The sequence below is a fragment of the Macaca thibetana genome, chromosome 5 (genome assembly GCF_024542745.1).
Source record: "Macaca thibetana thibetana isolate TM-01 chromosome 5, ASM2454274v1, whole genome shotgun sequence".
NCBI lineage: Eukaryota > Metazoa > Chordata > Mammalia > Primates > Cercopithecidae > Macaca > Macaca thibetana.
Window position 1 is genome coordinate 181,488,974 of NC_065582.1, and position 27,169 is coordinate 181,516,142.

General features: G+C 53.2%; 1 protein-coding gene across 4 annotated transcripts in view; it reads left to right on the forward strand.

The window, feature by feature from the left end:
* Positions 1-26,799, forward strand: part of TRMT44 (tRNA methyltransferase 44 homolog) — a 62,162-nt gene extending 35,363 nt beyond the window's left edge. The window contains exons 11-12 of one of the 4 annotated variants that reach the window (XR_007725945.1): positions 24,857-25,762; positions 26,128-26,799. Coding sequence is in view for 2 of the 4 variants with exons in the window: in XM_050792103.1 (XP_050648060.1) it covers positions 24,857-25,149 (293 nt within the window). In the remaining 2 variants the exon portion in view is untranslated. Of the gene's footprint in view, positions 1-7,649; positions 12,999-24,856 lie in introns of those variants that run through there. The other 3 variants (XR_007725946.1, XM_050792103.1, XM_050792106.1) reach the window with 3 other exon arrangements.
* The last annotated feature ends 370 nt before the right edge of the window (positions 26,800-27,169 follow it).

Here is a 27,169-nt window from a genome sequence, read left to right on the forward strand (position 1 = left end):
GAGGGGCTTGGGGCGACATCAAGGGATAGCAGAGCGGGGAGTGCAGGGAGCCCGGCCCAGAGGAGCAGCCCTGCCACCGCCTCCTGGAAGGGGCACACCTCCTGAGCTAAGCCCAGGACGCCACCCAAGCCTCAGGGCCTCCCAAGGTGTCCCCCAGGCCAGAGTGCACCGCCTCTGCCAGGCCCAGGATAGCTCCAGGTTGCTGGGCCCGTGTCTCCTCTCCCCTTCCCAGGTCTTTCCCAAGCCCAGAGCCCCTGCTTTAATTTTCCAGTGCGGGGAGACAGGAGAGTGGTCACAGAGCCTGGTTCTGTGCTCGGTGCGGCTGGACTCCAGACCTGGCTCCGGTGCTGCAGTCCTGGCGAGGGTGGTGGTCCTGGGGAAGACGAGCTCCCCCGACACTTGGCACAGCAGTTTCCAGTCATGAGCTGCAAGGACACAGTCTCAAAGGAGCATCAGATGGGGCTGGGTGCGTGTGGGGTGGCCCTGGCTCTCCCAGATGGGGTCCTGCCAGGCCAAGAACTGTTCTAAGTAGGGCCCACCATGGCCATAGGCCCCTCTGTGTCACCTGGCATAATCAGCTGGTAGAAACGGCCCTTGGTGACCACATCACCTGACCTGACCTCCAGGTTCTAGGTACCGTTTCTTACTACCCCCCAGCACCACTGTGCCCCTGTCCACACGTCATGTGACTGGGGGTCCGGCACGGTTACCTTGCAGCAATGAACGATGCATCTGTGGATGAAGGTGGGCAGATAGAGGTTTGGCGGGGGATGGTGTGGGGCACTGATCATGGCAGCCTGGCTGTGGCCAGCCCCAAGGGCTTCCCAGTGACTTCTCAGAGCCTGAGTAGGTATCCCCTGGACAGGTGGGATTGAGGGAATGCCACAAAGGTGGGCAGGAGGGGGAATCTCGCCAGGAGTACAGCGCGTCTACACTTATTTCCAGACTAGTGCCAGGCAGGCCCTAGGTCTCACTGGCTGAGAGGCAGCCTCTGTCCCCCGGCGCCCGAACTTGCCCCATCTGCTGCAGAGGAGACCCACCTGTGGTGAGCATTGTGGTCTTGGGGCCTGCAGGCGCCCTAGTGGAGTTACCATGGTGACCGCAGCCCCTTGGACTGGTGCTGGGGATTCAGACACCAGGTTGCACAGGCCTTGGCTCATGGCATGGCCAAGCTCTGGGGTCTGTCCCAGAGCTTGGGGTTGGCAGGGCAAGCTTCCTGGAGGAGGGGCTGAGGCCGCGTATTTTCCCTCTCATCCTGCTGTCCGCTGGGGCTACTCTCCAGGGCCACAACTGTTCACAGAACGAGGAACCCGGGCCTCGTGCAGAAGAGCCTTGTGTGGGTGAGAGTCCCAGGGAAGAGGCCGAGCCCTCTGCCGACTTGCCCCAGCTCATTTCTGCCTGACCCTTCCTTGTTGCTGGTTTTGCTCAGAAAACTGTATTGTGGACCTCATCGTTCTGGGAAAAGGTGGTTCATGAGAAAGCACAGTCATGTGTCACTTACCAGTGCAGATGCATTCTGAGAAATGCGTTGTTAGGTGATTTCATCATCCTGCCACATGAGAGTGTGCCCCACGCTCCCAGATGAGACAGGCTGCCCCACACCCAGACTATGGGGGACGGCCTCTCACTCTCGGAACACACGCCTCCACGGCTCATTGACTGTGCCGAATGCTGTACAGTTGTAACGCGATGATAAGTGTCTGTGCAGCTAAACGTAGAAAAGGTACAGTGAAAATATGATGTAAAAGAGAAAACATGCTTCAGCTGTGGAGGACACTCACCCTGATTGGGGCCTGTGGACAAGGCTGTGGGTGTCCGTGAGGGAGGGGGGTGCCTCTGAGGCCCTGCTGCAGGCTGGATGAACAGTACACTTAGGCCACACTCAGTTTATACTAAAAAATCCCTTCAGTAACACATTCACCTGAGCCTATTTCTAACTTTTTAATTTTATGAACTTTAAAAACATTTTTTACTCTTTTGCAATAACACTTAGCTTAAAACACACATTGTACAGCTGTATAAAAATGTTTTTCCTTTTTCTTTTTTTTGAGACGGGGTCTTGTTGTGTTGCCCAGGTTAGAGTGTAGTGGCGCCATCTCAGCTCACTACAGTAAGCCTCAGCCTCCTGGGCTTAACTGATCTCCTGCCTCAGCCCAAGTAGCTGGGACCACAGGCACGCGCCACCATGTTGCCCAGACTGGTCTTGAACTCCCAGACCTAAGCGATCCTCCTGTTAGGGGTGGCGAATATCCCAGCTGTCAGTGGCGAATTTAATGAATCTGCAGCAGCCTCAGCTCTTGCCTCCTTGGAAGAAAGAATTCATCTGAAGGGCATAAGGCAGAAAAAGGAGGCTGAGGCAAGTTTCCGAGTGGGAGTAGAAGTGTATTAAAAAGCTTCAGAGCAGGAAAGAAAAGAAAGTACCCTTGGAAGAGACCCAAGCATGCACTCTGGAGGTCAAGTGCAGCATTTGACCTTTTGATTTGGGGTTTTATATGTTGGCATACTTCTGGGGTCTTGTGTTCGTTTTCCTGTGATGCTTACCTTAGGGTGGGCTACCTGCATGCACGGTGCCCTCCTTGCACTCAGGATGTGAGCATTCGCAGTGTGTTTGAAAAGTTGTATGTGTGTTCACCTGAGGCTGCTTCCCTTTTCCGGTAGGATGCCCCCAGAAGGTCATGCTCTGCCATTTTGTCTCCTAATGCGCATGCTCTAGCCCACTCACCCAATTCCTGAGACTTTACTGGAAGCCATTAGTGACCAATTTCAAGTAACTTTATCTGTTGGGAAATTGCCTCTCCCTGGCGCGTGCGACCAATGATCGTTTTTAGAGAGGCAGAGTGACAACTGCAGGACCATCACCTTGAGGACTGAACTGATTGTTTATCTCGCCCAAATTCCTGTCTAAGGGGTCTGGGGAGTCCTGCCCTGCAAATCATAAATTCTCATCAGATGGGTTTTATTTAACCCTGTATATTATGACCTACTTTCCAACCTGACTCTGGCATAACATTACAAGTCAAGGAAGAAAAATCAAAGTAGTTTACCTCAAAATGTGTTTCTTTGCCCTATTTTGAAATGGCCCTACAAAGCTGTTCTGTGTGTGTGTTGGGGGGGCGGAATTTGCATCTGTAAAGAATCTCTGTTAACATAGCTAGATCTTTTTCTTCCAGACCCTCCCAATCCTAAAGAGATTAAAAGTCTAGCACCCTTTGAAAGGTCTGAATAGGAAACATTTGTCATCTATTGTCTCTAAGGGCAGCGACTATAAGACTTCAAAGAACTTTGGTCTCCACAATCTTTGTCTTAACCTGAACACTCCCTTTCTATCAATCAGGTCTTCAGACAAACTCAACCATTTGTCAACCAGAAAATGTTTAAATTCACCAATTCCCTCCCCCGCTCCAACGTTTGAGTTGTCCTGCCTTTCGGTATGAAACGAATGTATTTCTTTCTTTTTTTTTTTTTTTTTGAGACGGAGTCTCGCTCTGTCGCCCAGGCTGGAGTGCAGTGGCGCAATCTCGGCTCACTGCAAGCTCTCTACCTCCTGGGTTCAAGCCATTCTCCTGCCTCAGCCTCCCGAGTAACTGGGACCACAGGCGCCCGCCACCACACGTGGCTAATTTTTTGTATTTTAGAAGAGACGGGGTTTCACCATGTTAGGATGGTCTCTATCTCCTGACCTCATGATCCGCCTACCTCGACCTCTCAAAGTGCTGGGATTACAGGCGTGAGCCACCGCGCCTGACCAAACCAATGTATTTCTTAAATGTATTTGATTGATGTCTCATGCCTCTCTAAAATGTATAAAACCAGGCTGTACCCCAACCACCTTGGTCATATGTTCCCAGGACCTCCTGAGAACTGTGTCACCGGCCATGGTCACTCATATTTGGCTCAGAATAAATCTCTTCAAATATTTTACAGAAAACAAATACTTTACAGAGTTTTACTCTCTTTGTTTTCAACCTGATACTCACCTGACATTCCTGGTGGGTTGGGGTAGCCCTCTCCTGTCCCGCTGCTGCCCGCCTACCAGCCTACTGTGTCACTCCCGCCTCGGCCTCCCAAAGTGCTGGGGTTACAGGCCAATATTCTTTATATTATATCAGTTTTTCTTTTTATTTGTACTTTTAAACTTTTTTGTTAAAAATGAAAGCAGAAACACATTAGCCTAGGCGAGGCCTGCACAGGGTCAGGATCATCAGTATCACTGTCTCCCGCCGCCTCATCTTGTCCAATCAGAAGGTCTTTAGGTGACTAGCACACCTAGGGCTGTCACCGCCTATGATAACGGCTGCCCTCTGAATCCGTCCTGAAAGGCCTGCCTGAGGTTCTTCTTGAGGAAGTGTCACTCTTTAAAGAAACGATCATGGTGATGTGCTTGGTTTCCTTTTTTCATTATAGATTTGCTTGGAAGCAGATAAGGCACTATGAACATTCCTCTCTACAAAAGAAAGCCTTCCGTGTTGAGGTCTATGCTTCAGACTTATTAAGGTGTCTGTTGAGGTCTGCAAAGCTTTTGCTAAACCCTTCTTTGTAAATTTTCTTGGGGCTCATCTTGTTTTTTGCCAGTTGCCTTTTCTCTTGCCCCTTCTTCAGCTCTGCGTCCGTCTTCCAGTTCCAACAGCTCCTCATTGGTCAGTTCTTCAGGAACCACCTGGAGGCGCTCCCACCGCCGTCCTCCTCCAGTCCAGGCTGGAGTTGTTTGCCATCCCAGCCACGGCCGTGTTGAGTTTTGCAGCCTCCTCATCCTGGGCAAAACCCTTGAAGTCCTGGGTGAACTCTTGTGTGTCCTCCCCTGGATGCCACTCACACACACCTTGGCAAGCATGCCTGGGTCATCACCCCAAGCTCAAACAAGGTTTCGGGCGCAGCCCTAGTTGCCATCCTTCCACAGTTGCATCAGTGCCTTCTCGGCAGACTCCAGCTGAAGCTATAGCCCGGACAAAGGACCTCCTCAGACAGGAGGCCTTAAAAGCTGCTGTGAGTGCTGGGTCCATCGGATCAAAGGAGTGGTGTTTGGACGGGGAGCCACTGTGACATAGGGGTGAAAATCACCAGTAAGAGGAGGAAGTGTGGGTGCAGCACCACCAACAAGCAAGACCTTGAAAGGAACTGTGTTATCTGGCAACACAGGAGGGATGAAAATCACCAATAAGAGCAGGATGTGCAGGAGCAGCACCACCCACAAGCAAGACCTTGAAAGGAACTGTCATCCGGCAACTCAGGAGGGCCTCTTGGAAGAGGCGTGAGCCATTCCTAACTCCCTTGTTCCCGCACTGCCCTGGCCCTGTGTGCTCACTGTCTGTCTTGAAGGGCCTGGGGCTCTCATTGTGCAGGATCACATAGTCTGCAACATGGCCACCAGGCAAGGCTGGTATCCTGTCCTTAAAAGCCTGGAAGCCTGGCATTGACTTGGCCTCCTTATGGATGAAAGTGAAACACCTATGCAAAAATTCTATCAGTGAGAAAATAATGACAGTGAAAGATCTGAGCTAACCCACCCTACATCTTACCTTTCCCTGAATTAATAGTGCTGGGCTAACTTTGGAAGACAGGCTGTAGTTTTGTTGTTGCTGTTGTTGTTGTTGTTGTTTTTGAGATGGAGTCTTGCTTTATCGCCCAGGCTGGAGCTCAGTGGTGCAATCTTGGCTCACTGCAATCTCTGCCTCCTGGGTTCAAGTGATTCTCCTGCCTCAGCCTCCCGAGTAGCTGGGATTACAGGTGCCCGCCACCATGCCCGGCTAATTTTTGTATTTTTAGTAGAGATGGGATTTCACCATGTTGGCCAGGCTGGTGTCAAACTCCTGACCTCAGGTGATCAGCCTGCCTTGGCCCTCCAAAGTGCTAGAATTACAGGCGTGAGCCACCGCACCCAGCCTAGACTGTAGTTTAAATTACAGTAGGCCTTGCCCCAAACCCAGCTGCTTTTGTAAAGCTAATGGAAGGCATCAGACTGGGGGAGGAGAGGAGTCCTGCTAAGGCACAGACATGAATGATTGCCAGCCATTATATCGGAGAGTATAAGACATGCAGCTTCCCCAATTACTCCTGCAAATAACATCACTATTGTAGAACCCGAGATTGGCCTTTTGAGGTATCTTTTCAGGTTTTCTGCATGTCTGACACCCATGGCTCCACTTGGACCCGTCACCCCTGCTCCTGTGGCCCCCACAGAGGCAATTCAGCCCACAGGAGGACAGCTTCGATCCTCTGATTTCATCTCTGTCCCAACCAATCAGCAGCAGGAACTTTTTACCTGGCCACCCCCACGCCTTCCCCGAAACTGCCTTTGAAAAACCCCTAACCTACAAGCTTTGGATGACAATGATTTGAGTAGTGACTCAGTCTCCCACATGGAGTGGCCAGCCTTGTGTCTGTTAAACTCTTTCTCTACAAAAATGCCATGGTCTGTCTTTGTGCAGTGGACAGGAAAAATCCCTTGGGCGGATACAAAAGTCCTTTCAGGCATCTGTTTCCAGAATAGGGAGGTTTCCTCCATATTGAAGATTTGCTGTGGCAGGTAAATTTCCTCCATAATAGAACTTCCAAAACTCTTCAGCTGCCTTCACGTCAGCACCCACAGACCCAGCACTCACATGAACATTATGTAATGCATAACAATCCTCGAACCATGTAAACCACCCAGAACTAGCAGTAAATCCGACACCAAAGTTGGGTCCAGCCTTTCTTTTCAACATTGAAAACTTACTTTTTGCTCTGGCCATGATCGCCATGGTGCTGAAACCGCCTCTGCAAAAATTATAACAAAATTATGACAGTGAAAGAGACAACTAACCTAACCGACTCCATCTTGCTTCTAACCTCCTAGCTGTCCTTGTTCATTCCCAGGCGTAGGCTCAACCGACTTTGGGAGGAACTTAGTTTATGGTGTGAAAGGAAAATAAATCTTGGGGCCCCAAAATCACTAAGCCAAAGGGGAAAGACAAGCTGGGAACTGCTTAGGGCAAACCTGCCTCCCGTTCTATTCCTAAAAAAAGATAACTACTAAGATTAAAAAGCTACATACCTCCCTCACAAGGACATTCCTTGTGGACAACTGGCAGAACTCAAAGCCACCCCTCTGGTCACTGAGATAGATGCATCTCTGACTGCCTCCTTTGGAAAGGCCAATCAGAAACTCAAAAGAATGCAACCGTTTGTCTCTTATCGACCTATGACCCGGAAGTCCCCTCCCTGCTTCGAGTTGTCCCACCTTTCTAGACGGAACCAATGTATACCTTACATATATTGATCGACGTCTCATATCTCCCTAAAATGTATAAAACCTAAAATGTATAAAAGCTGTGCCCGACCACCTTGGGCACATGTCTTCAGGACCTCCTGAGGCTGTGTCACGGACACACATCCTTAACTTTGGCAAAATAAACTTCCTAAAATTGACTGAGACCTGTCTCAGATATTTGGGGTTCACAATGCTTTAACTTTGAAACAAAGACAATAACAACTCTTTTCCCAAACAAAGTCCCTTCCTGCCTGAGGATCAGACTGCCTTTGTAGGACTAACAAATTTGCCATGAGATTAGAAATTATGGTTCAGGAGTAATGCAGCTGCAGGTGGTGGGATTCTGAACCTCCTTAAACTGCTCCTGTGATAACTTAAGATCAGTGTTTAACATATTTTGCAGACCCTGTATGCAGTGGATCCGCTGGCACCACCCAAATAGATAAATTGGCCCATCTGGTCTTGTGGCCCACCACCCAGGAATGGACTCAGCTCATGAGGACAACTTCAGCTCCCTAAGATTTTATCTTGGACCCGACCAGCACTCCCAAGCCACTGGCCCTCTACTCACCAAGTTATCCTTAAAAACCTCAATCCCTGAGTTTGATTTGAATAATAATAAAACTCCCATCTCCCACACAGCCAACTCTGCGTGAATGCAGCTCCTGATTGCAATTTCCCTGTCTTGATACATCGGCTCTGTCTAGGCAGTGGGCAAGGAGAACCCACTGGGCGGTTACAGTGCGGAGAGGGATTCGCTACTCTGTCTGGTCTTCAGCCCATGTCGGATCCAGGCACCTCTCGACTTTCTGTTAGTCGCCTTGCTTTCAGCGAAGTGGATCCTTTCGGCATCCACTTTACAATGGTCGCCTTGCTTTCACGGAGGTGGGCTCTTTGAGCAGCCGTCACTTTGTCCTTGCTCATCAGGGCTCATCAGGGACCTGCCTGCCTGGCGAGCATAACCGCCTCTGATTTTCCACCTTCGTGGTCCTTAGTCGCTTGTCATTCCATTTTCAGGTCAGTCACTGGCAATAATGACTCTTACTGGTCTCTTACCAGCAACAGTAGCTGTGGATCTCGTATGCTTAGGGACCATGATGAACAAACCACACGAGGTCAGGCACAAGAGGAAAGTGTGCAATTGAGACATGCAGAAAACACCAGGTGTGTAAGGCAGCGGTGGGGTGATGGAACGCACAAAGTGTGAAAGGAAAATCAATCTCGGGACTCCCAAATCACTCAGCCGAAGAGAAGAGTCAAGCCGGGAACTACGCTAGGCAAACCTCCCATTCTATTCCTAAATAAGATGGCTACATAGATTTTAAAAAGCTACATACCTCCCTCACAGTTTGTCCCCTGGGAAATTCCTTGTGGGCCCCAAGATCTTTACCCTAAAACAGTTGTGTTAAATTTCACCCTCACAATGTAAAGGGATAACTCATCTTCACAGGTACAGGACAAAGGACAGAGCTCAAAGTCAGCCCTCTGCTCACCTGAGACAAATGCATACCTGATGGCTTCCTGTGTCCTACGTTTGTTCTATCCTAGTAGAAATGCAGGTTCACCGAGCCAGACTAAATTGTGTATTCAGTGAAAGACTGATCGAAGACTCAAAAGAACACAACTGTTTGTCTCTTGTCTACCTGTGACCTGGAAGCCCCTGCTTCCAGTGGTCCCACCTTTCCAAACCAAACCAGTGTTCATCTTACATATGTTGATTGATGTCTCATGTCTCCCTAAAATGTATAAAACCAAACTGTGCTCTGGCTACCTTGGGCGCATGTCATCAGGACCTCCTGAGGCTGTGTTATGGGCGTCTCCTTAACCTTGGCAAAGTAAACTTTCTAAATTGGTTGAGACCTGTCTCAGATATTTTGGGTTCAAATACCTAAGGGAGGTATGAAGCTTTTTTTTTTTTTTTTTTTTTTTTTTTTTTTTTTTTTTAGTCTTTGCAGCTGTCTTATTTAGGGATAAAATGGGAGGCAGGTTGCCTGATGCAGTTCCCAGCTTGACTCTTCCCCGTGGCTTGGTGATTGTCTTCTGGGAGCATCGTCGTCGGTGTGTTCTGTGGTGGACTGAAACATCGCGATGCAGCGCATGCGTAAGCATGAAACACGGGTGAACAGTGGGCTTTCATCAGCTCCCAGCTGCTCTTTCCCAACACTGGCTTTCATCCAGGAAATGGCTGCCATGGCTGTTTGGAACAACCTGACTTGTCCACCATGAGAGTCCTCATTCAGGAGAAGACAACATTTGGAGACCCCAGGTTAGGGTAGGGAGACTGTTCACACCTGGAACAGGAGGCAGCTGTGCCCCTGTCTCTTCCTCACAACCCTGCTGCACTTGGCAGTCTGCATCCATTGTCATAGGTAAACCCCCATGGGGTGTCAGTGACCTGGTGCTACAGAGGAGAAAACTGAGGCTCAGAGAGGTTAAGTGACTTGCCCAGAGTCACACAGCAATTGTCAGAGTCAGGATTTCCACGCTGGGCTGCAGCCTCCTGGCAGGGCTCTTCCCTGTGAGGCCCTTGACCAGAGGGACACTCGGGGTTTAGTCTGGGGGTGGGCATGCATTTGTTTTTTACCCTCCAGTCATGGTGGATGGTGGTTTCTCATTGGTGGTGAAGTGGAGCTTTCAAAATGAATCCATTTCAGTAAAAAAAGTGGGTCAACTAAATACAAAATATTAACTAGATGACAGTTTTTTTGGTGCATAGAGAGGGACGATATCACAAAGGCAACCCTCAAATTATGCAAGCTTGGAAAACACTGCCTCATGTCTCCTTCCAGAATCAGGAGCAGGCAGCACCCGCATCTCAGCGCACACCCTGTCACTGTCTTGCGCCTGACAGTGAGGCAGGAGAATCGGGTCTCGAGGCAGGGAACCTAAGGCCAGTTCGTGCTGACTGGATACGGAAGGCAACTTCCTTTTCGACCCCTCCTTTTTTTGCTGGCAGTTGAAACATGAAAGTACCTCTGATTGGTTCCCTCCCACAAACAATCAGACTGGTTGTGGGCCAAGGCCTATTCTTCATTCTGATTGTTCCCCCCCTGCAGCCAATCAGACTGGTCACAAGCCACTACTTCATTTGCATAGAGTGAACCAATGAGAAACCTTCATTTTTATAGAGTGAAGCAATGAAAAACCTTCATTTGCATATAGTGAACCAATGGGAAAGCTTCATTTGCATAGAGTGAACCAATGGGAAGCCTTCATTTGCATAGAGTGAAGCAGTGGGAAACCTCTAGAGGGTATTTATACCCCAGAAAATTCTGTGACAGATGCTCTTGAGCCACTTGCTCAACTCCACTCCCTCTGTGGAGTGTACTTTTGTTTAAAATCTCTGCTTTTACTTCCTTCCTTTGTGCATTGTGTCCAATTCTTTGTTCAAAACACCAAGAACCTGGACAACTACCCTCACTCAGTAACAGTAGTCTCTGACTTCCTTGTTCTCATCCCGGCCTGGGCTGCAGCAGCACCTTGGTCTCCTCATCTCTTAGACGGTGGTGGGACACCTGCTGGCCAGGCTGCAGTTGAAATGGAAGGCAGGAGTGGGTGTTTACGTCTCAGGCCCACCCCACGCAGGAGCTCAGCCATGTAGTTGGGACTGTCGGTTGCTGCAGGGCACTCGACAGTAGAAAGACCTCTGGGCAGTGAACCAGAGGCAGCTCCTCTAAATGAGATGCAGAGGTCCCCAAGAAGGAAAGTGAATTGCTCAGGGTCACGGAGCTGTGTCATTAATTAGAAACACAAATTAATCTATCCTGCAGATGCAGGCGGTCACTGTGGCTCCCTCAGGGAGAGAGGACTGAGTCTCAGGGGCGGCCAGTAAATTTTCACCTCTATGGTAATTAGGAATTCCGTGATTTTTTTTTCTTTTTTTTTTTTAAGCACCAAATGGGGTTAAAATTTGTTTAAATTAATTTTTAAAAATTAATTTTTAAAAGGAGTTTAGTGATTTTTAATGAAAGGAGACCATAAGAGGTCTTTATGATGGTGCCCTGGGCTTCCCTCTCACTTATTCTGAGGCAGAAATTAAAGAAAAATAAATACTGTGTTTATTCAGTCTAAGAAAAGTAAAAGCTAAGGCCTAGAATGTGGCAAGGCAAGGGCTGAAAAGAAAAGAACAAGTTTTTTTCTATTTAGCAGCTCACTTCAAGGAGTTATAAGATAATGCTGTCTGAAAAGCCAAGGCTAAAGGAATGGGCTTTAGACACTTTTTCCTTCTCCACAGCAAGGTTGATGGAAAGAAAAAAAAAAAAAAAAAAGACAAATTCCTTTACTGTTATTCCTTTCCTTAGTCTCTTAAGCATGATTATGTTTTACAAATGTCTGTATTTAGCCAGTTCTTGTTTTTCTTTCGATGCAGCTACAAGGCCACTGGCTATGCAAGGTCCACAAGCTATGCACTATATGATTAACTGCTTTTGTTTTGCTTTTGTAAGCCGGCTTATAAAATCCTGGCTCTGTCTTTGTTCAAGGCTCAGCTTTTTAGATGTGAGTCCACTGAGCCGGTGTGTACCTTAAAATAAACAATCCTCCTGTTCTCCATATCAGTCGTCTCTCTAGTCCTCTATTTCCCACAACATTTTAGATGCCACTCAGGTGAGAGGCAGTGAGGATTTTCCCCTCAGGGTTCTTCCCTTTGCCCACCTGAGCTACCTTCATAGCATGGTGGATGGGAGCTGTGCCACTAGGGCTGTCATGGCAGGGCTGGGAAAATCCCAGGGGCAGGGAGCAGGAGCTGTGCCCTCTGCTGGGCTGAGAGCACAGCGTTGCTCAGCTGTGCTTCTCACGGTCCCTCCCCAGGCTCCATGGACTCCCACCCACTCCAGTGCAAATCAGAACTCAGTGGAAGACATCAGGAGAGTGGACATGCAGGTTTTGGAGATCCTCCCTTTGTGGGTCCCCCTTCTCTGGGGTTTTCTCCTCAATTTGCAATAGTTTGGGCAGCTGTGAACTCCATCCTCTGATTCCTCAGGGAGTGAAGATGATGACACTTTTCTTGATTTGTAGCCTGTGCACTGCGTGGTCTGGCAGTTTCTTCCAGAAAGCCGGGTAAATGTAGATTCTACCTTGTGCACCTCCCTTCTTGTAGGGGTGGACTCCTGTATTCATCTGTTCTCAAATTGCTATAAAAAAATAGCCAAGACTGTGCTATTTACAAAGAAAAGAGGTTGAATTGGCTCATGGTTCTGCAGGCTGTCTAGGGAGCATGATGCTGGCATCTGCTCAGCTTCTGCGGAGGCCTCAGGAGACTTACAGTCATGGCAGAAGGCAAAGGGGAAGCCGGCATGTTTCCATATGGCCAGTGCAGGAGGAAGACAGAAGAGGCAGCGATTTTCTTTCTCAATGTTATGGAAAGGATGATGCCTCCTGCTGTTTACTTAGGTTTGATAAAATGCAGTGTCTACCCCTGCCAGGGTGCTGAAGGAGGGTCCCATGTTGAGACAGCCACACCCGCCCAACATCCACGCCTCCCCTCGTTCCCAGCTACCTGCGTTAGCCTGGGCCACGGGTCTGGCTGATGGTCTGTGAGTAGAAGTGATACCCCCGTGACCTGTGCGGAGATGCCAGGGGCCACATGTTCTGGGTGGGGAGTCAGCAGATGCAGGGGCAGGGGGGCATGGGAGTGAACCCCCACCTTTACAGTGAGAGCCATGGGGCCCTCTATATCTGTCAGGGGATGGTGGACCCTGTGTGGTCCAGTTGCCCAGAGGAGGTACCCTTGAGCTGGAGCTTGAGAGGTAAGGGGGTCCCTCATGGGAGGTGAGTTTGTCTTTTCCCCTGTCTGTGGTTCTGTGGTTCCAGGTGCAGCAGGGGCGCGGCCTTCAGCCCAGGAGGAGGGGCTGGAGATTCAGTTCCCCAGAAGCTTCAGAGTGTGGCCATTGAGGAGGCCTGGGTTAGAGGTGGCCTCCTGAGACGTGGCTCCGGGTTCCAGGGGCCTGGGGCTCTGGGGTGAGCTGTGAACTGCCATCCGGCACAGGGGACTTGCCCCAACACTGTGCTGAGAGACCTGCTCCATCTTCTGCCTGGGCCCCCTGCCCTGGGCCGTGTCTGTCAAGGTGACCCCAGCCCGTGAGCTGAGGTGTTGCACAAGAAAATGCAATGCTGCCAAACAGCAGCCTGCCTGGCCAAACCCTTTCCAGGAATTCTCCTCCTGCACCTTCCATACATTTCTCCATCCACGGAGCCCCAGGCCTTTGCCTTCCCTCTTCTTCAACCCTCCAATTTTGGTTTCCTCTCTATTCTCCCTTTAGAATTGAGTAGGCTGGGGCAGGGGTGAGGGTGTGTGTGTGGGAGATTGTGGGGTGGGGAGGGAGGGGAGTGTCCTGAGGGTCCGTTGAGGGTGATGCCCCTTTCACCACCACCACCAAAGATGAAACCAACAATAAAGTAAATACCGCGTGTTCTCATCTGTAAGTGGGAACTAAATAATGAGAACACGTGGGCAGAAAGAGGAGGACCATAGACATGGGGACCTACTTGAGGGAGGAGGTTGGGAGGAGGGCCGGGTTCAGAAGAAAACACAAAACTGTTGGATACTAGGCTGAATACCCGGGTGATGAAACAATCTGCAGCCTGAATCCCTGAGTCAGGAGTTTACTATATAACAAACCTGCACATGTACACTTGAGCAAGAAATAAAAGCTAAAATAGAGCTCTCAGCCGATGGGCACAGTGGCTCATGCCTGTAATCCCATCACTTCAGGAGGCCAAGGCAGGAGGATTGCTTGAGTCCAGAAGTTCAAATCCAGCCTGGACAACATAGCAAGACCCTGTTTCTATGACAAAATTAAAAATTAGCTGGGAGTGGTGGCATGTGCCTGTAGTCCTAGCTACTCCGGAGGCTAAGGCAGGGAGGATTGCTTGAGCCCAGGAGTTCCGGCCTGGGCAACTGAGTGAGATTCTGTGTCTAAAAAATTAAAACCGGTCAGGTGCAGTGGCTCATGCCTGTAATCCCAGCACTTTATGAGGCTGAGGCAGGTGGGTCACCTGAGGTCAGGAGTTCAAGACCAGCCTGGCCAACATTGTGAAACCCTGTCTCTACTAAAAATGCAAAAATTAGCTGGGCTTAGTGGCATGCACCTGTAATCCCAGCTACTTGGGAGGCCAGGGCACAAGAGAGAATCGGTGGAACCTGGGAGGCAGAGGTTGCAGTGAGCCAATATAATGCCACTGCACTCCAGCCTGGGCAACAGAGTGAGACTGCCTCTCAAAAAAAATAAAATAAAATAAAAGCCCTAGTCCCCTTAGTCTTAGTTGGGGCTGAGCTCAGTCTGTCCTGGAATCTCTTCCCCGCTCCAGGGGTCTGAACGAAGCCAATCTTGCCACTTTTCACAAGTGTCTGGCGTGCACTGTTTTACTTTTTTTTTCTTCTTTTTTTTTTTTTTGAGGCAGAGTCTCACTCTGTTGCCCAGCCTGGAGTGCAGTGGTGTTGACCTTGACTCACTACAACCTCCGCCTCCTGGGTTCAAGCAATTCTTGTGCCTCAGCCTCCCGAGTAGCTGGGATTACAGGCGTGCACCAACAATCCCAGCTAAATTATTTTGTATTTTTAGTAGAGATGGGGGTTTCACCATGTTGACCAAGCTGTTTTTGAACTCCTGGGCTCAAGGGATCTGCCCACCTCAGCCTCCCAAAGTGCTGGAAAGACAGGTGTATTTCCTGTGATGCTGGGACCCCCTCCCTGTGCCGTAGCACCCATAGATTGAACGACTTCTCCGGTGTGGGGGTGAGAACGGCTTGGGAAGCGCTGTATGAGGAGGCACTGCCCTGGGCCAGAAACCTGGATGCAGCCCTGCCAGGCCCCCAGCTGAGGGGCAGGCGGCCGTGCCACCCCTCAGTGGATCCGATTGAGTGCCTGCTGCGTGGCCAGCAATTCCATGTGCTGGGGATAGAGGAGTGACAGCAGAGGTGATGGCTTGTGCATGCACAGGGCGGGAGGTGGCCTGTGGTGGGGCTGACAGGGGGCCTGGGGGGACACCTGGTCCATCCAGGGGTGTGGGGCAGGAGAGACCCTGCCCCCACAACTGGCCTCTGCAGTTAGAAGTCTGAGAGATGGTGTGTAGGGTGCTGCTATTAATAGCAGCGTGAGCTCTGGGACCGGATGTTCTGGGTTCAAATTCTAGCTCTGCCTCTTAAGAGCTTGCAACCTTGGGGAAGTCACTCAACTTCCTGTGCCTCAGTTTCCTCCTGGGAAAAACGGGGATGAGGATAATCTTGGCAGAGGATTGTTGAGAAGGTTGAGTACATTTGGAGTCTAACAGCTTTAGCGGGCGCTTGGCCACTGTGAGAACTCTGTGAGGGTTAGCGATTTAACACAAGGGCCTTCTTTTTTTTTTTTTTTTTTTTTTTTGAGGCGGAGTCTCGCTCTGTCACCCAGGCTGGAGTGCAGTGGCCGGATCTCAGCTCACTGCAAGCTCCGCCTCCCGGGTTTACGCCATTCTCCTGCCTCAGCCTCCCGAGTAGCTGGGACTACAGGCGCCCGCCACCTCGCCCGGCTAGTTTTTTTGTATTTTTTAGTAGAGACGGGGTTTCACCATGTTAGCCAGGATGGTCTCTATCTCCTGACCTCGTGATCCGCCCGTCTCGGCCTCCCAAAGTGCTGGGATTACAGGCTTGAGCCACCGCGCCCGGCCAACACAAGGGCCTTCTCACCAGGCTCTGGAAGATGGGACATTCCTTTGCTATTTGAGATATTTTTGGACTCTTCCTCTCCCTCTTTGCCCCTTTCCCTTTTCCTTTCCCCTTCTTCCCTTTTTCCTTCCTATGGGAAGCTAGCTGGGAGGTGCTCAGTTGGGGCCCTCAGCGCCTGGAGTCTCAGGCTCTGCTGCCATCGGCTGTGAGCTCAGCAGCCCCCGCCCTTTCTGGGCCCCAGCCTCTCCATCCAAAAACCAGAAGGCTGCCTGGAAGGTTCCAGAAGTTGCTCTTGGCCCGGACCCCTGCCCACGTCTATCTGTTGAGGAGACTGGTTCCCCTCTGGGGACAGCTGGCTTCCTGCCTCTTCCTGGGTCCCTGGGGAAGTCTCCCCTCTCCCAGGAGGAGACAATGATTGGTCCTCTGAGCAGCAGCTGAATTTTACAGAAGGGCTATTGATTGTTTTGTTCAAAGAGGGAGAACAAATTTGGTTTTGTGAGTCATAACATGACATTCTCCAAAATGGTTCTGACCCATAAAACGAGGGCTTCTGGTGATATCAGCCCTGAAGGTTAATGGGTATGTTTTCAGAACACTGTTCTGGGAATGACTCCAGAAACTTCCCTGAGTGCATCCATGGGGATGGTCCTCGGGACAGGCAGCTGCCATGAAATAGACATCCTGCCCTGCCTGCTTCCTGTTGGTGTTTGTTGACCACATCTGCAAGCCTCTGATGGAGCAGGGGGTGAGGTGGAGGGAGAGGAAGCTTCTGAATATTTCTAATCTTCAGCTGCTTAAAAAACTGCAATGAACTTAGTGGTTTCAAGGACACATATTTATCTCACAGTGTGGTGGGTCTGAAGTATGAGGGCAGTTTAGCAGGGTTCGCCGCTCAGGGTCACATCAGGCTGCAGTCACGGTGCCAGCCAGGGTGGTGGTCTCAGCCGAGGCTCAGCCGGGGCAGGCTCTGCATCCATACTCACCAGGATGTTTGCAGTATTTGATTCCTTGCTGGCTATTGGCCAGAGACTTCTTGTACCTCAGTTTCCTCCTTGGCAAAGTGGGGTTGATTTTTCCCACAGTGCCCGCTCCCAGGGTCAGCTCACACACAGCAGCACAACTGGTTACCATCTTATGCAAGGCTGTCCAGGAAGCAGTGCCATTGCCTTGGTGGATGCTGTTGGTGAGGTGCAGGTCCCAGGTCCTGCTTGCACTCAAGGGAGATTAATCAAAGGTGTCAGCACCAGGAGACGGGGAACATGGGCCACCACAGGGTCTGTCTGCCACTCTCTGCATTGGCCCAAGACCACTTCTTTTTCACCTTTGAACACACAACACACACAGGCACACACAGACACAGCACAGGCTTGAATACCATCAGGATGAGGTAATGTCATGGAATGAGGGGGCATTCTTCACCCCTCACCTTCCACATAAGAGGCAGAGGCCAATGTTTGTTTCCTGGCTGTGACCCTGGGCTGCCCTCCCACTGGGTCTCTGCTTCCTTATCTGTAGAGGGAGGACTCAGACTTGGCAGTGGTTCCTGGACAATTCTCAGCCAAAGAAGCCGGTCCCCTTCCCCAGGCTGCAGGCACCACATTTAGGGGTGTTCTCCCACACGATCCCTCGGCACACACACACTTGAGGGTCCACTCCATTCACCTTGCAGGGCAACCTGCCCCCCACAGCCCCAGGAAGGGTGGTGCTCTATCCCAGCAGACTCCTCTGCACACACACCCTTGAGGGTCCACTCCATTCACCTTGTAAGGCAACCTGCCCCACTACAGCCCCAGGAAGGGCGGTGCTCTATCCCAGCAGACCCTAAGCTGTGGCTGCAGCAGTCAGACCGGCTTGAGCATCTGCCCCTGGGAAGTAGCCTAAAGCAAGAGAATCACCCACGTGGGAATCCTGACCCAGGTGTGGAGGACACTGGGCTGACAGTGTGCACAGGACCATGCACCCACCAGCAAGGGACACAGCACTCGGTCCCAGAGGCGGCCTCTGTCACGGCCCCAGCCTGCAGAATGATCTCAGGTGGCCTCCCAGATGGAGGGTTGGGTGGAGCTCCTGGGCCACACACCTCAGAGGACACAGCACAGAGCCGGCGCCCAGTAAGACGTAGGGAACTTTCCACCCCGATGCCCACACAGGGGTCCTGCCACCAACGGGGGTCAGGTGGACACAGGGTTCTCTTGGGAACAGAATTCCCCCCCAGGAAGAAGCTGCTTCACGCCTGTCATGGGCTGAACTTTGTCCCCTCAAATCTGTGTTCACCAGAACTTCAACATGTGACCAGATTTGGAACAGGGTCTCTGTAGATGCAATCAAGGTAAGATGATGTTATATTGGGTTAGGGTGGCCCTAAATCAAATGACAGTGACATGAGGAGTGGACACACCCACACACAGGAAGAGGCTGTGAAGATGGAGACAGAGATTGGACTGTGGTCACAAGCTGAGAAACACCAAGGCTGGCCAGCAGTTCCTGGGCGCTGGAAGAGGCAGGAGGACGCTCCCCAGGACCTTCCTCAGCAGTGGGACCCCCTGGCAGCTGGGCTTTGGACTTCTGGCCTCCAGGACTAGGACACAGTACATTTCTGTGGCTTGAGCCTCTTTCATTTGTGGTACTTTGTAACAGCAAACTCGTTTCATGATTAGGAGCTGAATACGTCCCCAATTAGAGGTGGATTTCTGTGTTTGCATCCCTACGACAGGGGAGATGATGGTGAGGATGGTTGTTCATAAGAGGCAGAACCCGTTACTGCTGTCTGTGGCGCTGGTGTGGCAGAAGGGGAACCGTCAAAGCGGCGGCCTCTTATGAAGACGGTTGTTATAGCCTGGGCTGCTTTGCCCGGCTGGGGTCCCAGTTGCTCCAGCACTGCTAGACGGTGGCTAGACCCGGCACAGAGGCTCTGGCGATCGATCAAGTTGGATACGGGGCAAGGCCCCTGTCTTCCCTCTGGCCGTATCACTATGGGGTTGAGCAATGTGCAGGCCGGGAGCGCCCAGTTCTGTGGGGCCCGCCAGCCCAGCTGCCCCTGGTTCCCGGGAGTTCTCTGCCCATGTAATTCCCAAGCCCAAGATCCAAACCCAGGGGCCTCCTCCCTGTTTTAAATTCAAGGGCCGCTTCCCAGGCCTCACCTTTGTCGACTTCCGCAGTGCTTGCTAGGGGCCCCTCGGGCTCCCGAGGCTTCCAGAAACTTCCTCTCCTCTCTCTTTGGCCTGGGCCCCGGCTCCCAGTTGCCTCCTGTGTCCCCACGTTTCTGGCTGTTCTTCAGTGCCCTGGTTGCTTCTCCTCCACCCTCCTAAATGTTGGAGTTCCGGGAGGCTCTGAGCCCCTCTTTTTCTTATCCTCCTGACTAGCTTCATCTCCAGCAAGCCCTCACATGCACCTCTGTGCCAAGGCGTACAAACCTCAGCCTGTCCTGGCTTCGCTCCCAAGCTACGGGACAGGGCATCTCCCCAGAGGCTCCCAAGCCCGCGGTGCCCTCTGCAGTCCCTGCACCCGTCCACACCTGCTCTTTCTTGCTCCCCCTCCAGCCTCTGGGCCACTGAGCCTCTGAGGTTGGTGGGCATCTTGGTGGTGGCTGCTGGGCGGGTCTCAGGGTGGGGCAGGGTCTGCACTGCATGAAATGGACATGGCGTGGTGTAAGCCCCTCAGCCTGACATTCAGTGCCCTTTCCATGCTGCTCATGCCCCCACCTCCTAGGCTTTCCCCATGGCCCACCTGAGTCTCCTGCAGCTCCCGCAGGACTGAGCAATGGCCCCATTCACTGAGGCAGTGAGTCCATTCTGCCTGTGCCTGCTCCCTTTCCCACCAGGTCCCTGTGCCAGCTTTCCTGCCTTCCCTCTTCCTCCTGGGCCTGGGTTGCTGCCCTCCTTCCCTGGAGCTGTGCCAGCTCCAGCCTTTCAGCCAGCAGCTCCTGCCCCGCCCCGCTCGTTGTGTCGAGACCTGGGCTCCATGCTGACCCGCAGTGTGTACGGAGCTCCTGCCAGTCCTTGGGTGTGGACCTGTGCCGGGTCTGTATCCACCTGCAATAGCTCATCTCTTCCACCCGGGAGGAAGGTCCCATCGTCCTCCCTGTGGGGAAGAGGGCACTGATGCTTGGCAGAGCTCTTCCTGGGGTCTCAAGGGTCTGCTCCAAACCCTTGCTCTCACCCCTGTCACACTCCAGGCACCCTGGCTGCACCTGCAAACTGCACTCTGAGGTGGCAGCCCTGCCCTGCTGGTGCCAGCCCCCTCTGCCTCACCACCCCAGTCCTCGAGCTCCCTGGGGCTGAACGCCACTTCTCTGGATTCTAAATAGGCCCCCACAGGGTACCTGTTCCTGCATCCACCGCTTCCCCCAGCCTCCTGGTCTGGGTCCTGCTGATTCTGGTCATTACTCACCTTCTGCTCAACCCACCCTCCCCTGCGTGCTGCCCCCAGCTGCAGAGGAACGCCCCCTCCAGGTCCCACTCCCTCCACCAACAACAACTGATCTGTCCTTCCTCCTGGCCGCGTGACCTCTCAGGCAGAGGCGGTGCCACACTGAGGGCCCTGGCAACCTCTCTAGGTCTCTGTCCCCTTTCCAAGGAGAGATAGGACAGAGATGGCAGAAACTGTGGCTGGAGCAGGCTTCTGACCGGGTGCTGCTCCGGCTGTGACTCCTCACCCCTCAGAGCCGCATCTTCCATCTGTCAACAGGAGCCTGCAGCCCTTGAGGCGGTGGCATCTCTGCCCACGGGAAGTCAGATGCACTGAGGCCAGATGCAGGGAGGGTGCTTCAGGCTCAAGGGCATAGGAGGAGCCTCCTGCCCTGGGAGGCCAGCACTCAGCCCCGCTCTGCCACCTTGACCTCCCAGCACTTCTGCAGCCTGGGCATCCTCGTCTGCAAGACGTGGTGGGGTGGATGGAGATCCCCAGAGTTCCCCTGTGGACCTGGACAGGCAGCCGGTGTGGGGACACGATTCACACCCTGTGGGGAGAGGGGAGCAGCAAATGTGCCTGCCCTCAGCAGCACTAGCTGCACTGTTTCATGCCCACACAACCCTAGGAGATGGGAGTCCTCACTGTCACCCTCTCATTCAGATGAGGAAGCAGAGACAGAGAGGTTGAGACACTTGCCCAAGGCCACTGATATGGTTGGGCTCTGTGTCCCCACCCAAATCTCATCTTGAATTGTAATCTGCAGATGTTGAGGGAAGGACCTGGTGGGAGGTGATTGGATCACAGGGGCGGTGTCCCCCATGCCGTTCTGGTGAGAGTGAGGGAGTTCTCATGAGGTTTGATGGGTTTGGAAGGTGCTCTTCCTCCTTCTCGCACTTCTCTCTCCTGCCATCATGTGAGACGTGCCTGCTTCCCCTTTCACCATTGATTGTAAGTTTCCTGAGGCCTCCCCACCCATGCAGAACTGTGAGTCAATTAAACCTCTTCCCTTTATAAATTATCCAGTCTTGGGTATTTCTTTATAGCAGTGTGAAAATGGACAAATACAGCAAATCGCAGCACCATAGTTGGGGACGAGGGCTGTGTGGCCCTGAGTATGTGCTCCTGATGAGGACACGGGACACCAGCTAGAGAAGGGGCTCTCCCTGCTCTCACAGGGACGTTCACAAGGAGACCTGGTGCTCAGTGCAACGTCCAGGGACCTCCTTGAGACCAGGGCACATGGGCGTCACAAGCTCCTGAGGGGCTGTGCCCTGCTGACACTGCTGAGGGTGCTTGGAGTGCAGAAATATTTTCAACAGAAGCGGGGCAGAAGGGATTTCTCCTAAACCCTCCAGGACCGAGAAAACGGCATGGACTGAAATTCCGCATTTCTTTAACAGTCTGTTTAGCCAGATCCTGACTCCACCAAAAACAAAGAAGCCCTCAGCCGACTGCTGGGGTGGGAGGTAGTGACTGTCCTTCCAGCCCGGGCACCACTCCACGCTCAGTGCTGATTTGGCCTGACTTAACCTTTGGTGCTGGGCTTTGCTGCATCCCAGGGTCCGTGTGTGACCTGGGCAGACCCTTTCCCCCTCAGCCTGGGGTCCTCTCGGGCCAGGAGGCATGGCTCTGCCCCAAGGAGAGCGGGCCAAGCGCTACGTGTACACTTCCTCTGTGGAATTCTCACCTCCTGGGCCAGCCCCTGGGCGGAAGGAGGCTGCTGGCCCCGCGTGGCCTGCCCTGTTGGAGCCTCCGCCAGAGCCCACGTCTGCAGTGCTTGGAGCCATTTCTTGGCACAAATATAAAACACAACTCCAGCTCTCCCGTGCTCCAAGTAAGAAATGCTGCTTGGTGAGCTGGGCTGGCCAGGCCGCCGGCCCTCAGTCAGCAACAGGCAGGGCCACGGGAACCTCATCAGCAGAGCTTCCTAGAGGCAGCACGGGTGGAATTGTCATCAGACCCGCCTGGGATGGAGCTTCCCCACTGGAATGAAGCTGGCTGCGCACAGGGAGTCAGCTTCCACCTGGTGGGACGAGGAGGCCTGTGACCACAGCAGGTTCCCACCTGGCCTGGGCCTGGAGGCCAGCAAGCGCCTCTCGGGGCTTCCCAGCTCTGAGTCCCCACAGCTGGATGGAGCTGTGTTCCCTGCAGAAGTGTGGCCAGCACCGAGCAGGCACTGGGGGCTCTTTCCGTCCACCTCAGCCCTGGCCTATGTGGGCCCAGCAGAGGACGTGCTCACACCATGGGGGTCCCCTACCAGGCGGGACCAGGCCATGTCCCCACTGGGGAAGTGAATGAAGAAGGATAAGTCTGTTTGAGGGGCTGGCTGATAGTTTAGAAGCCCTGAATCGCTTGGCAGTGAATTATTCTGCGGAGTTAACACTGTACCAGGAGGGATGTGGCTGAAAACCCCGGGAGGGGAGGCTGCGTGCTGGAAGCACTCCCATCCTCCCCCAGCGCCTGCTCTGGGCGTTCCCGAGCTCAGCGTGCATCCTTGTCTGTGGGTTCTGGGAACATCCTGCCATCTCCCTCCTCTTTCTTTCCCCTTTCCCCTCCTTTCCTTTCTCCTCTTTCTCCTTCTTTCTGTTTTCTTCTTTCCTGGCTGAAGTCAGAATTCATTTCTATTACTTGCATCCAAAAAGGGTTCAAACAAGCAAGCTTGCTGGGATCCTGGGTCCTGCCCCTGGTCACCTGGAGGCAGGGCTGTCGCTCCATGTACAGACAGGAGTCCAGGAAAAGCCTGAGGAGCCACAGTGTGTTCCGGCCCCGGCTCCTTCACCCCTGCCCTGTCCCCCAGTGACGGATCCGGCGGCAGGCAGAGCCTGGAGCCCAGAAAGCCCAGGCCCCCTGGGAAGCTTAGGTGTGGCCTCATATCTGGCAGGTTTTTTTTTTTTTTTGAGATGGAGTTTCGCTCTTGTCGCCCAGGCTGGAGTGCAACAACAGCCGGCTCACTGCAACCTCCGGCTCCTGGGTTCAAGTGATTCTCCTGCCTCAGCCTCCTGAGTAGCTGGGATTACAGGTGCCCGCCACCATGCCCGGCTAATTTTTGTATTTGTAGTAGAGATGGGGTTTCACCACATTGCCCATACTGGTCTCGAACACCTGACCTCAGGTAATCTGCCCATCTCGGCCTCCCAGAGTGCATGAGACACGATACCCGGCCTCACATCTGACAGGTTTTGCAGCTCAGGTGTCTGTGTGGGGTCCCGAGGCAGCCCCTGGGCAATTTCTTGTGCAGGGGTGAGGAGGGACTTTAAGGACTGACCTTGTTATTAGCAGGGGCTGCAGCTGGAGCTTGATCTGCTGGGGGCCCTGCGGGTGGGTCTGGGTGCCATGGGTTGTGTCTGTTGTGTGGGTTAGTGCTTGGGCCTGGGGAGCAACAGGAGTCTCCAAGCTCCCTCCCCAGTGACCCCCAGCCAGGCCTGCCCACCTTGCCCCTGCTGCTGGGCTGCAGACTTGAACCTGATGTCTTCTCGGAGTCACCTCTGAGTGGTGCAGACATTCGGAAGTGTCCATGGGACTGGATGGAAGGGACCCCAGCCTCAGCCTTCATGGCCAGGGTCTGGCCGACCGACTGTGGCTGCAGGCCCCCGCGAGTGTGAGGTACTGCCTGCACCTCCCCTAAGCCCACAAACACAACCCCGTGTTCGCTGATAGATCTCAAGGCTTTGGTCTGTCGGGTTTGGGGTGAGACCCTTCCCTTCCTTTACAGATGCTCACCTGTGAAGTGAGAGAACGCCCCTGTCCGAGCAAATGTCTCTTCTGTGTCCTTGGCTGCCTTCCTCCTCCTCCTCCCGCCACCTACTTTGGGGCCCCTTGCTCTTCTTAGCCATGCCACCGACCAGCCCAGCCTCATGCACCATGCTGGCCGCTGCCCTGGAGGGCCAGCAGCTGGCAGGACCCGGAGAGGGCCCAGCCGTCACCCCTCTCTTGAGCAGATGACAGATAACACTGGGAGTTACTATGGAAACTGGAAAATAGAACACAGATGCATCTGAGATTTTGTAGATGCAACTCTTCTCTGGTAACCAAAAAACACCAGGACATTCATTGCAAATGCAACGCTGAGGCTTTACAGAGTTCCCTTCCTTCGCAGCCCTGAAGATGGAGGGAGGGAGGGGGGAGAGACGTGGGAGGGAGGAGGGAGAGAGGGGGAAGGGAGGAAGGAGGGAAGGAGGCCACTGCAGAAAGTGGCACTGATCCCCCTGGGCCTCCCTGGGGCCTCATGCGTAAGATGGCGGCTGCCCCAGAGTGGCAGTGGCAAGTGAGCAGCCGTGGAAGGTGCCCGGGCAGGGCCACGCAGGCAGCCATGTGCGAAGCAGGCAGCCTTGGGCCAGGTTCCCTAGAAGCAGAGCTGAGATGGGGATTTCTGATCATGCGATTGGGGGTGCTGCCTAAGAAGTTGCTCTCTGCCCCAACTCCGAGCCAGGGCAGCACTGACTGGGGGCAACTTTCCCCTGCAGGGGGCGCTCCCAGCTGCCGGGGAGGGGCAGTGGCCCTGAAGGGGCCTGGTCAGGACCAGCAGTTTTCTCTGCGGTGGTGTTTGTTCCCATTTCACAGATGAAGAAACTGAGGCTTGGAGAGACCCAGGACCTTGCCCAGGCCCCACACCACACCCAGAAGGGGCGGTGCTGGAGTCCTGCACCACGTCGCCGTTCTCACCAGGAGGAGGCCCTCGTTTGCTGCGTCCAGCGACCCCATCTCCACGCTGCAGGCAGGAGAACACAGCCGGGTGTGAGCCACGAGCGAGGCCTCACAGGGAAGCGAGAGCAGTGGTGTCGCCGTCTGGATATCAGAGACGCTCACTGGCTTCCGCCCCACATGGGGCTCTGAGCCAGGCCTCAGGGTTTTGAGTCCCTGGGTGTGGCACCCAAGGGGGTGGCCAGGTGGGGTGGAGTGTGAGTTTGAGTGATTTGGCATCCCTGTGGAGATGTTAGGGAGAGTGGGTACCTGTGTCTGCAGCTCCAGAGCGAGATCCGGGCTGGACATAGACACGGGGAGCCATGCGGTGGAGGTGGCCTGCTTCTGTTTGCAGCTGTAACAAATCACCAGGAACTCAGCGGTGGGAGTGCCCAGACGCGTGACCAGTTCTCACTGGACTTGGTTATCCAGATCCTGTGGGCTGAAGTCAAGGTGTCGGCAGGGCTGGGTCCTCCTGGAGGCTCCAGAGGAGAATCCGTTCCCTGCCTTTTCCAGCTCCCAGAAGCCTCCCGCGTTCCTGGGCTAGGGGCCCTTCCTCCCTCTCAGAGCGGGCCACGGTGTGTCCTCTGACCTTCCACAGTCATGTTCCCCTTCGATGGGGCTCTGCTTCCAGCCCTCCCTCCACACTGAAGGCCCCCGTGATCACATGGCTCACCCGCCAATCCAGGTGGCCTCCCTCCAAGGTCAGCCGATGAACTGCCTTCATGCCTGCATGGTGTCTCCGACCCTCGTCCACACAACCTGACATAGTCACAGGTCCTGGAGGTTTGTACTGGGATATCTTGGGTGAGGGGAATTATTCTGCTGACCCCGATGGCAACTGGAGTGGTGGGAGGGGAAGAGACCACCAGGATGTGGTCGGAGAGAGAAGCGTGGACCTCAGGGGGTGTTAGGGGAAGAGGGCCTGGGAAGGAGAAAGCATTTGGTTTAGATGTGTTGGGTGTGAGGTGCCCATGGGACAGCAGGGTGGAGCTGGTGGGGGAAGCTGAGGGGCTGCCCTGGGGCTCTAGCACTTGGAGGCCAAGGAGGGAGTCGTAGAGTGGAGGGGGCACAGGGCTCCCCAAGGTCCTGGGTCTGCCTCAAGGCCGTCACTGCTCCACACCCCTCCTCCCATGCCTGAACACCCACAGCAGTGACCAGCAGTGACCATCATCACCCAATGAGGATGGAGAGAAGCTGAGGCTGTCCTGAGACGTCCTGGGGAATGAGCTGGCACCGGGGTCCCACTGGTGAAGGGCAAGCATGGAGATGGGCCAGGAGCATGCTCCCTGCCATTGTGCGTGGCACAGAAGGTCAGGAATGGCTTGGCGGCCCCGTGGGAAACCGGTTACTCCAATCGGGTCCAGCAGAACCCCAGGCAGCCTTGTGGCAGCATGGGGGGAGGGTCTATGCTTAGCGATGTGGCAGACGTCCAGAGTGCCCTGAGCTTTAATAACAGCGACTTACAGAAGTGTGCGGGCCCATTCTGAAAACACACGCAGTCTGAAAAACGTCCAGAGGGACAGGCCTGAAAACGTTAAGAGCACTTCAATCCTGGGGGTTGGTTTTGGGGATGCCTCCCTTCTCTGTGGTGGTCTGCACTTGCAATTTCACTGACTGGGAGTCAGGATAATGCCCCCCGCCCCCCACCCCCCGCAAAATGCCCACCTTTTAGTCTCTAAAACCGGTACCTATGACCTTACATGGAACGGAGACTTTGCAGAAGTGATTTTGGATCTCGAGAAGGGGAGGTTATCCTGGCTTGGTGCTGGTCATTATCCCAGAAAACACAATCCCAAAAGCCAGGATCCGGAATGCCAAAATCCTGAAAGATCAAAATCCCTAAAGTCTAAAATCCCTAACATCTGATTGGATCCCTAAACCATAATGACACATTTGGAATTAGGTTCAATCAAGGCTTCTAAAAGCGCATTTCAAGGTGTTAGCAATAAAGTTTGTTTTTTTCCATTCAGCCCAATGCATTTGGCAAAAAAAAAAAAAAAAAAAAAAATCCAGATGAGTGGATTGGCCAGGCATACGGTAGTGACAAAAACTTTGGTTTAAAACTGCATCATTTGCCTGCACTAGCATTTCTTCCAACTGATGAAATTCTAGCGGAGTCCTGTCCTAAAGGATGAGAAGCAACTATTCATTGAGATGAGAGACTTCAAAAATAATCAGTGATCATGAAAG